The sequence below is a fragment of the Fringilla coelebs genome (assembly GCF_963513975.1).
Source record: "Fringilla coelebs genome assembly, chromosome: 4".
Lineage (NCBI taxonomy): Eukaryota > Metazoa > Chordata > Aves > Passeriformes > Fringillidae > Fringilla > Fringilla coelebs.
This window is the reverse complement of record NC_140032.1, coordinates 53,875,236-53,886,760: the sequence shown is the minus strand read 5'-3', so window position 1 is coordinate 53,886,760 and position 11,525 is coordinate 53,875,236. Positions and strand designations below refer to the sequence as shown.

The 11,525-nt window shown below is 43.0% G+C and overlaps 1 protein-coding gene across 7 annotated transcripts in view; it reads right to left on the bottom strand.

Moving 5' to 3' along the window:
* FAM13A (family with sequence similarity 13 member A) overlaps positions 1–11,525 on the bottom strand; it is a 117,687-nt gene that overhangs the window by 2,603 nt on the left and 103,559 nt on the right. For 6 of the 7 annotated variants that reach the window (XM_084204843.1, XM_084204844.1, XM_084204846.1 and 3 more), the window contains 5 exons: positions 10,528–10,611; positions 6,714–6,809; positions 5,115–5,198; positions 1,024–1,220; positions 298–399 (listed from right to left, as the gene is read on the bottom strand). In XM_084204843.1, coding sequence (XP_084060969.1) covers positions 298–399; positions 1,024–1,220; positions 5,115–5,198; positions 6,714–6,809; positions 10,528–10,611 — 563 coding nt within the window. The remainder of the gene's footprint in view (positions 1–297; positions 400–1,023; positions 1,221–5,114; positions 5,199–6,713; positions 6,810–10,527; positions 10,612–11,525) is intronic. The other variant, XM_084204845.1, reaches the window with a different exon arrangement.

The window sequence follows — 11,525 nt, the reverse complement described above, 5'->3', positions numbered from 1 at the left end:
GGGACATATTTTAAAACAATAAACCAGTTACATTAAAGCAGAAATACTTGATAAAACTAGTGTCTGAATACCTCACAGACAAGCAAGAATAGGACAGAAATCACTAGGGAAAAAACTAGTTATTTTAGCATTGAATAACTCTTCCACCATTCTGAATGTAGGTAAAGCAATGATAATGATTGTGAAGAAGAAATACGTAATACTACATTCAGGTAACTTTCTGTATTTGCAGATCTTTGTAGATGCAAAACAGATTAAAAGTAGCTGAAGAACAGAGGGGCAGCTGAGAAATGTTACCTTCCATTTTGTCTGAAAAAGTTATCTTCAAAGTCTCTCAATTTTTTTCTGATCCGCTTTTTCTCTTCCCTGACTTCTTGGAGCTGCTCTAACAGTTCAGGGCTGTTGGGTTTAAAGATAAATGAGATTATCCATATGTATGCAATAAAACCAGGAAACATACAGTAACCCTAAAGATGTTTAGTTGTACATATGCCAAACAATGGAGCTGCTCCTAGAAGCAGCTCTGGCAACCTCACATAACTTAAAACAAAAAGCTCTCTGAATTTAGTTCAGCAAAATGATCATAGTCTTAAGCTGCAGCTTCTAAGGAGGTCAAGTGTGCACTTCACAATTTACCACTAACTTCTACGAAACTTATCTCCTGCAGATGGGTCTGGGTTTGGTGACTTTTTATAGGATCAAATTCAATGGTCACAACTTAGGGCTACCACCCCCACGTGTTTGCACCACACTTGAAACTAGCAAAGCTAGTTCCACTTGACCTCTCCAAAACATGAAAAACCTTCTGGAGTGCAGGGTTTTCATGATAAAGGCTTGCCAGTGGTGGAGTCTTTGGGTCTTCCCAAACCCTTTCCTATGAGGGTCTATTGCATTTAAAAGTGAAACATGAAAACGTTTGGCTCAGATCACAAATAGAAAAAAAACTCTAGACACTCTTCTGACAAATAAAATGCTATCTTAGCAAGAAATAACTTTTTGCAGTTGCCTGCAAATTCAACATACATGGATGCCTCATGGAGATTTGAAAGCCCCATATCCTGACTGCTCCTAGATGGCATCTTATCATCCACCGGGGAAACAAAGCCGTCAGCATCATCTTCTAGCTGATCCAAGAAGCTGCGCACACTGAAATCTGTCTTTATGGTAATTGTGAGATCCGGCTTCACACTGCTGTCCTCCTCAGAGCCCTCCTCTTCTTCCTACACACAGGGACAGAGCACCCCCACAACAAGACAGGTTATTGCTTCCCTTCTCAGGAACAGGCTCCTCCTCTCACCACATGCACTCGGGAACAAGAAGTGAGTGGAAAGGCAGAGCAAACACTTCAATTGCCAAGCAATACACAGGACACCAGAAGACCATCAGTAAGACACCCTAGAACCAAAGCATGACAGAGAAATTGCCACCACAAACTCAAATTGGTTAAGGAGACCCAGAGCGACACAACTGAGAGAAAAAAAATACTTGGGGTTCAGAGCAACCTGTTGCTTTGTTTAGTTTGTGTATTCTGACAAAAATGAACCCATTTACAGATGTTACACATATTGTCCAAAGCACACCAGCCATCCTCTGCATTTCCCTGCAAACATTTCCCAGCATAAAGACTGCCAGATTAAAATGTGGAATTTTCTCTCAAAAGATGCAGCTCAACAGCTCTCTCTAATGGCTGAATTCAAGACCTCAAATGCTCATACACTGATACCAGTGAGCTCAGATGAGTCCTTCAACTACCCAAATGTTGGATATGATTGACTGTAAAAGGACTGCTGCTGCTAACATGTTCAAACATTAGCTCTGACCATTCTGCTGGCATTCACTAAAAACTGGACTGGAAACTGCACAGAGCAATTTCCCATTTCCTCAATGCACACTGATGAATTGGTTGTGTTCCAATTTTTAAAAAAATCTCATGGCATGAGATTTGAAAGTCCCTGCTGCACTTCACCAGTTCACTGTGTTCTCAAAAGTAGGGCTTGTCCTGAGACACTGTCCAGAAATAATTTTAATTATCAGGGAATGAGGCCCAGTCTCTTATGTACAGATGCATTTCTAGAAGGCAGTTTTCAACCTTAACATAAGGAATGAGGCTACTTAGAGAAAGTAGCAAATGCCAGCATGGACAGTAAATCTCTCAAATATGTATATATGTGTCTGTAAATGTATTTATTTTACAGCATGTAACTCTAGCCAGGAAGGATCTAAGCACATGAATATCTTTAAAAGCTTTTGGGGGCTAATATCACTTAAGTCTTCTAGACAAAAATATATTGTAGCACTGGGATCAAAAGCAGGCATTTTCTTGATTTGTTTTTTCATGTAATTCCTTGTGAATAGTCCAACTATTCCTAAGAGAATGGTCCCATATTTCAAGCAAAAAGGGAGAAGGCAACAGCAAGACCTGGCTTAGTCCCATTAAACCCTCAGTGATTTATAAATGCATACATTTAATTAAATTATAGTTTGCCCAGAGTTTTCTTTTTAATTTAAAGCTCTAGGCCATGATGATACATGGCAAAGCCACAGGCTGAAAATTACAACCAAGACTGAGGCTGCAGGGTGAAAAAAACATTATCTGGGAAGAAGTTTTGAGTAGCAACAATAACAAAAGATATGGAGAAGTTTGAATGCATCTTAGGAAAATCTGCAGGGAATGTGTGGAAGTTGAAGCAATATTTAGCAGATGATTAGACAAGACCCATTTCTCCAGACATCAGCTGTACAGTTTAAACAGAAAGCACAAACCAGCAGCCATGTACTCTTAAGCCCTACCAACAACTCCAGGCTGAACTGGGGAGGGGAGACCACCTTTCACTGCATTTCCCCTGTCCCCAGGAGTGCCACCCTGCCCAGACTGGGAAGGGCTGCAGCAGGAGAACACAAGTACTGCTGTGCCATGGAGGAGGATTTGCTAAGTCAGAGCAGTACAAGCAGCACACTTCGCTTTAGAGGAATCTCTCTGGCAACAAAGGAGGAGCTCCTGTGCCCTTTTCTGGGAGAGCTCCTGGAAAGAAAGCAAAGGGACAATTTCCATAAGCAGTGTGACAAAGCTGCTCCTGAGGACTGATGCAAGGTGTTTTCCTCACAGATACCCATGAGCCTGTCTTGCCTCACTGCAGGCACAGCGCACTGCCCGAGCCAGCAAGCAGCTCAGAAGCCAACCTCCTGCCATGGGAGGCCACAGGAGAAAAACAAAGTGTAGAAATTTCATTTAGACCTCAGAGCCAACACACCGCATCTGGTTCTCACAAGACCTCTGAAATAATTTTACTCTTAAATAGAAATGAGTGAATTAAAAGGATTCTTAGCCAGAACTCCAACAGAAGAGGCCCTCTAAAGTCTTACATAGGAACCTCACTTTAAACCTGCAGCAACATTTACACCTGGAACCAGAATGATCTTCATACACGAGATTGAGATTCACGTAGCATGCACCTGCTTGGACAGTCAGGCAATCATGAGGCATCCCAGAGTTACAAATGTCAAATCCCCAGAGTATCAGCACTCCCACAAAGCAAGAATCCTAATTATTTTTCCAACACAACATTCAAGATATTGTACTAAAATGTTTCGTAAGGTCACCTCAAAACACCTTGCCAGTTTTTAGTCAACTGTCCCATATGCTTCAAGAAAAACTCACCCAGAAACACACAAATACTGACATTTTCAGCAGCCTGTCAAATATTTCCCTGCCCATAGTGGACCTATGGAGGAGCTAAGTTTTGGGGCCTTTTGCTAATTGCCTCTCTTTACTTCTGAGTGTAGTTCAGTATAATGCTGCCAGATGCAGCTTCACAAAGCCCCATTTAAGTGTTAATAGGCACATCATGTCAGCAGGCTTAAGGCTGTCATCTAAATCTTCTCCAGCAACCCCTCCAGGTTTGTATTCCCTGCAGGACACTGCTGAACTGGTTGGTGCTGCCCTGGCACAGCACCAGCCCGTGCTGGCCATCAGAGATCACCATAATTGACAGCTCAAAGTTCTCACACTGGGTGCAAGCAGTGGTGGGGAAAAACAACACACTAAAACAAAAAACCAGAAGCAAACAAAAACACTCCCCACCAGACCAGTACTGCAGGTTTGATCCAGCAGTTGTCTAGAAAATACTAAGAAGCTCAGTGATCATTAACCAGCTTCCAAACAGCAGCTTAACATCTTCAATCTGCAATCTGGTATTAAAGAATATGTGCCTTGAATAGTCCATTAATATACAATCCACTGGACTCAATCACCTCGGATCTCTAAGTCTGCAGTACTTACATTTAACCAAGCTCTGGCTGGATAACAGAAATATGACCCAAATATGCTGAAGCACTTCTTTCCCTTGTTACACTGCAAGGGCACAGAAAGCAAGCCAGAGCCCAGCTCCACACTGTGTGTCCTGGTCTGCTGTTGGACTTTATTCCTCAGGGAAAAGCCCTGTATCACAGCAATCTTCCCCACCCCAAATTATTACTCCACAGCAGCACAAGAAGAAACACAACAATCCTGCCATCCAAATCTGACCAAGCATCAACTAGCAGAACCAAGCTGTTCTTACTTCCATCCTCATTAAGTTAAAAAGGCCCTGCACAAGGTGGTGAAAAAGAGCCTGGATAAAACAAGTGGAGGGGAGCAGGTAAGGATCCCGTAAATGCCCCGGCTGGCTCCACGTGCGAGGGTTAGTTTTGTGAGAGCTCATTCCTGCCACGGTGCTGTGAGCAAGCCACAGAGCCTGGGAGTGAGAGAAACTACTGCAAAACAAGTTAGTGTCTTTTAAAAGAAAGGAGGAAAGCAAGAAAAAAAAGCAAGGTACACGGGTAACTGTGATTTTTATAATTTTTTTTTTAAGCAAAATAAAATATATGTGCAGATGGAGGGGAAAGGACAAGGATAGGAAAGAATACAAAGCCAAGGAAACACTGTAGTCTTATCTACAACAAGGGAAGAATTTGATCAGAATTGGCGAGGCTTAAAGCAGCTACTGATTTTTCAGGAGGACACTGCAAAAAAATCAACACTGATGAAAAAAAAATCAATCAACCATTTTGTTTCATTGGTATAAGGGGAAAGTTGACGCAAACTGAGCAATTAGTTAGCAGCTGGAGGTCTTCACCTTTATCTCCTTGAAGAAGGAAGCTGTTTCGCCCTCGATAATTGGCTGCAGCAAAGGGCTTCTCCGCTTGCTGGAGGGGGAACCCTGTGACAGGTGTTAACAAGTATGTTACATTGCGAACCCCTTTCTCCTCCACCACCTGCTCTCAGCTCATTCTCACCCACACACTCCCAGCTCATTGCTGGACCACCAGGAGAAATAGCTTTCTCAAGGAAGAAAAACAGGCCTGGCAAACCCCCTGAACCTTGGGCTGTTTTCTCTCAGGATGTTGCTTAGCAAAGGACACCACTGCCAATCTGTTTTTAAAAAGAAACTTGGATGATTATTGGCTGGGTAGTGACTATGAGGCAAAGGCTGCAAGAAAATAATCCCCAGCCCAATGGCTGAATCTCCAGAGCTACAGGGTAAGCTCAGACAGGATCTCCAGATTTCCTTTCTAGGAGCCTGATTCCCCACTGAAGTACCTACTGATGTAGAGATGGATTTTCAAATGCATTCTGTCTCTCTATGAACCTCTCACTGTTCTTGCTCAGAAGACTGGGGGAAAAAAACAGTCTCACCTCTCCTCTGCTAGCTTCTGTGGATTTTCAGTTTTGTGTCTTAACAGGACCTGGGCTCTCTTTGACAGCTTTGCATTAAACTGCCCATGCACACCTAAACAGCCTCCTCCTTGATTGTCAGCACTGTCTTATTTTGCATATTCCAGGAGGAACAGCTTTTTTATTTTGTTTTAAATGCAGGACCAGGAACACCTCCCAGCATTTGCAGAAAAAAGCCCCACTCCTGAGTGACACTTCACTGTGTAATGCTGTGCCAGCCCATTCACTTCACTGGCTGTCTACAGAAAGTGGGCAGGACATGAGCACTGCTCAGGAAAAGCAAAAAAAAGGTTCATACATGACAGAGACAGTAAACAGGAACTATGATAAAAGAACTTTTTTCCATAGTTAGGCTTGAAGTATTCAGTGTGGGTTTTTTAGATGAATTAATTTTTAAGAACTGGACTACACAAATAGTATAAAATTAAAAACAGTGAATTTTCTCCCTAGAGGGGTGTATTGAGTTCCTTGCTGGTGGCAAAGCACCACCCTGAAAGAGGGAATATCCATCACTTAGAGGATCTCTTTAATACAAATTAAGTGTTAGAAGACTGAGGGCCCTTTCATCCAAAGACATGCCTGGCATCTCCTGTGGGATCTACTCACTTCTGTGTTCTGTGTAAAGGAACCCTATACATACAACCCTATGAAACCAAGCAGCATGGAAGACCTACAGCTCAGCATGGGTTGGTATGGGAAAAGAAGTGAGGCTGTACCAAACAGAGGATGGATGAAATAACAGCAGCAGCCCAATGGAAAGAGAAGAAACAATACAAAGTATGATGTGCCCTGCGGCTCACAGGTGGGCACTAGAGTTCCTTGACCAGCTTTGCCCAACTTCAGTATGAAATGTGTCATTGATCTCTCATTTGCTTGATCTTTGAGTGATAAGGGAGGTTGGGACTTAGCCTCAGTGATTGTGTTGTGAGCAGAAGTGTGGTGATTCCTGCTTCCTCGGCTTGAAACCAAAGAAATACCCCACAAAAAGCGCTCTACTCACAATAATAGGGATGGTGTTGGCTCTGGAGAGGATCTGTTTGACCAAGCGATACCTGTCATACAACGGCTTCATCACCTGCCGCTCATTTTTGGTTACCTGAAAAAGAAGAAGAGGAGACATCCATGAAGCCTGCAACAAATACTGCACTCTAGAATTCATGTGCCTGTGATCACCCTCAGTCTGAGTAGCTCAAAGAGACTTGTATGGGGATGACAGGAGAGCAGCATTAGCCCTGAAACTCCTGTCCATCACGGCATCACCTGTGCCTGGTGCCACCTGAAGCTGTGTGGGGTGTCTTGTAAAGGGGCTGTAAGAGACAGGTGGTTTGAATGATCAGTTAGGGATCAGATGTCCCCAGCACAAAATGACCTGTGCAGGCAGTGCTCTGTGCTTGCAGTCACGTCTGCCACCCTAAGCACCAGATGAGCTTTGAGCTTTCCCATCCTTGTTCCTGTGGCCGGCCCTCAAGAGCCGTGCTCGTGACCCATGAAAAGAGAAAGCAGCTGCACTGACTGCGTGTTGCAATATGAGGAGACTTCCCTTGAGTATGGTAAACTACAGATTTCACAACAGCTGACTTTCTGGCTTTGCTATTCCTCCTAATTTCCTCTACAAGCCAGCAGTTTTTCCTCTTTTTAGCCCCCCTAACCTTGCTCTCCATCCTTCCTCACAGCCACTTTGCTGGGAAGGATTCACTGCAATGCTTGGAAGGGATGAAGGTGCCGTGGCTGTGTGGCATAGAGAAGAGAAAATAGTGCTGTGATGTCCACCTCAGGTGTTCCTTATATTGTTCTGCCCTTAATTCCACTCCTCCTTATTCCTTGTTGTGCTCCCTCCCCAGTTTTAACAGCATTACAAACTGAATGTGTTATTTCTGGTTTTCTTTCAGATTCAAGGTGGGTTTTATTTCTTCAGTGTTTTCTTACAGCACATCAGAAAACAAACAAAATCCTCAGCAATACCTGATCATCATTCAGCACCGTCTGACCCACATCCTATAAGTGTCCTTCCATTAGATCTTTTGTCTAACTTTAGATTATAAAGCTCTTATGAGGAAGCTTTAACTGATGTCATGCCTTTCTACGTGCTGCTAATGACGAGAGCACCTGAACAACTGCCACACAAAAGTCAGCATCAACAGAGTAACACAACACAACACAACAGAGTAACAGGGAGCTTTGTGCAGTCTCTCTTTCTACAACAGAAACAGGAGAAAAGGGACTACAGCTTGAGACAGGGAGGCAATTTCAAACTGCCTTTTATTTTGTCTGCAGCTAACTTTAACTGGCATAATCTTTCTAAAGCTTTTACATCCTCCCTCCAGAGAAAGAGACAGTTTTGGCTTGGGAGGGGCAGAAAGGCTCTAAGTATTGCCAGGAGTGGGATGGCAGGGATGAACTGTAAGCATCTGGAGGTAGCATCCATCTTCCTCTTGATAACCAAGCCTATGTTCTCTCTGTTGGGGGCAAATGAACACGGAGGAAAAGGAGGAAGATCTTTATTCCTTTCCTGGTTCAATGCAAATATCCCCAGGCCTGATAAGGGGGATACAGATGGGCAGTCTTGAGCTGCTCTAGGGGCTGAATGTCCCACACCCCCAAGGCACAGCAGGGCTCCAATTCCTGACAGCCTCAAGCTGCCTGTTCACTGAGTAAGCAGCTCACATGGATTAGAGAGATGTGAGCAGCATGAAACAATTCACTCAGTCCTCTTTGTGTTGAGTTTTGTGCTGATGTGCCTGCACTCAATTGCACTGGCTAGCAAGTTGCCTCCAACTTTGGACATTTCTCTGTAACCCATCCAGAATACTACTAGAGAAACTGGGTAACCTAAATATATATATAATATTATTCCTAGCTTTACAAGATTAGCAGTTTGTGGAGCAGGAGGTACAGCACTACTGCTGGCTCAGACAGCCTGTTACTTAAAAAAACCCCAAGACTATGATGAGGCTTATGTTGAGGCTGAGAATCAAACCTTCAATTAACAACATTTCAAAGCTGATTAACAGCAATGTTCTGTACAGAAAAATAAACATAAGCCTTGGAATGGGTACAAAGTCCTTAGGTATGTTGAAGAATGGAAAAGTTCAACAACATCCTTCAGTGAGTGTCAGTGTGGAGGAGCAACACAGATAATGAGTACAGGCACTGGAAGTTAAGTGTATGGAGTTTGAGCCGGTCCTGCAGCTCATTTACACCAGCAAACTTTACAAAAAGCATATTCTGAAAGTAAATGTTTACTACATGGGCACACTCTCTCATTAGGTAAACATAAGTAAGACCAGTAAAACCTGAGTATATTTTGGGAGAACATCAAAATGCAGAGAGACTGTTAGAATAATGGAGCCTTTGACACAACTCTGGGGCACACTCCACGTGGCAAAAGAGCAGCAGCTGGGAAGAGACCATTGCTCTCATTGTTAGAGCAGCTCAAGAATTTCTGCAGAGACAGACTTTTGGCTTAACTAAAACAGTTCAGCTCCACCTTTGCAGGTTCATCTATCACTGGTGCAGAAAGACCCAGCTGCACAATAAATCTGAGCTCCATTGTTTTTCTTGTTTAGTTAAATATCTTTAAGGAAAAAAAAACCCTTGGCTGAACTATCCGCATTCTCCTCAAGCTCTCAGTACTTTTCCACTGCTGCTCTGCCAGCAGCTGGGAACAGCAGAAGCTGATCAGTCTTCCTTGCCATGCAGTTCAGTGTTACTAGGTATAGGCAGCTTATTTCAAGACAAAACAAATTAAAAAGCAGTTGTATAAATGAAGCATAGAAAAAGGTAGGTGGAAATAAAAATATGCTGATGAGACAGGCTCTGGGCTTGTTTATCTTTTTGAACAGATTGAAGTGAGTTCAGTAAGATGCCAACTGTTGATTTATATATTTGTAAAAGCAGCAAAAAAAGACTTGGTCTCACAGAGAACACATGGAAAGTTAAGTGGATTCCATTGTGCTGCCCTTTTTCTACACAAGAAGAAATCTGCCTGTCCTCTGATGTAACTATGCCATTTTCAGTTGCTAATACAGTTGTGACTGCACAATATTAGCACTCCATGAAGGCATTTAAATAAATTAGTGAGACTTTTTAAAACAATGGATAAAGGAAGATATAATTCAGAAGGAAAAGATCAGGAATCTTGTGCAGCAGCAGAATGACAGATTTGTGAGCTGCACCAATCAAGTACTCCTTAGAAGCAGTAATTTGCTGCTCCCAAGCCACTGCTCAGGAGATTAGCAGCACTCTGAAATTAAGTTACTTTACCTATATAGCTGGTCACAAAGATTATGATGACATCAGTGAAAGAAGGACTCATAAAAAACTAACTTCATGGCCTGGAAACCACTGTGTTTCTGCCACAGCAAGGATCAACAGGAGACAAAACTTAATTCTCTGTATTCACAAATAAGCTGGCTTTATACCAGTGATACCAGAAAAGTGCAAACTTCCTGGCTGGATGGGGGACCATGCACAAATATTCTCATGCAGACTGTCCACTGGACCTCAAATTGGATGTCTGTGGAACCTGATGAGCAGAGTCCCAAAATAATGACCACTCAGCCTGCAGGTTCTGTCCTGCAGGTGTCTGTCCAGCTCAGTGCTGTGTGAGGACATCACCCTGCCTGGAACAGACTTCTCAGCAGCTGCGGAAGCGAAGGATCAGGGAGGTGGATTAGAGGGTGCGCGTGTGGTTTGGAGAGCAAGAAGTTCTAGTGACCTGACATCAAAAGGTCATTAGGGGCATCATTTACCACAGACAAAGACATAGAAAGATGTACTTTGAGACAAAAAAAAAAAAAAGCTGCAGTACATACCGGTCTGCCATGAATGCCTTCATAATTCAGCAAAGCCCTCTGAAGAGCCACTTTTTCAGCTGCTATCTGATCTCGTGTCATGTCCTATGAAAAGTGGCAGCGAGAGAGGGAAAGGGAGGAAGAAAAAAAAAAAAGTCAGATTTCTGGACTCAAAAAATACTGATCTGTGCCATAACCAAAGTCATGTCATACCATCACTATGTTTTAAAGACTCATCTCTTCCTTCCAGTTGTCTTTTCCCAGCTACATTGGCAAAGAGACTGTTAATGTGAGTAGAACCCTATGCTCAATGCAGGCAGATTAAACACACAAACTTTGCATATGAAGGTATTTTATGTACCTAAAGGGGATTTACAGATTATAAGTGTGCTTTGAAAAAACAACACCATGCAACTTTTAATGCTGGTGGATCTTTTCCAGTTAAGATCTGAAAATGTAAATTCTGCAACAGAACACATTTTCTTTCTTTTTCTCCAAATCTGAGACAAACTCCAGCACCTCTTGTAAAGCTTGACACCTTTGCTTTGACTGTCACAAACACACTTTACCAAGAACTGAAGTGCAGTCAAAATGTCTCTTTGTGCCAATTCTGCTATGGAGTGAAAGGCTGTAGCAGACAAGAGGGGACAAAGCCCAGGAAAAAAAAAAAAAAAAAAGGGAAGACAGTTAGAGAAGACCTCTCGAAGTAAGTTGGCCAAAATTCTCCCACTGAATTTGCCTGACACCAAGCCTTTTCTCCCTATCACAGCACCAAATACTATCACAGTCCCTCTGTAAGTGGCCAAGCTGTGGGTTCTTGCCACAGTCAGAAAATAGTCAAAACACATGCTGTATGTTTTTCTTCTGCAGATCTAGCAAACAAAGACAATGCTATCTGCCTCACTCTTACACAGCAGTGCACAATTTACATGTCAGCAGACTCAAGGACTTCATTTACAAGGCTGCCCAAACCTCAGGAGCTCACATCACACATGATGACCTCCCTGCTGATAACCCTC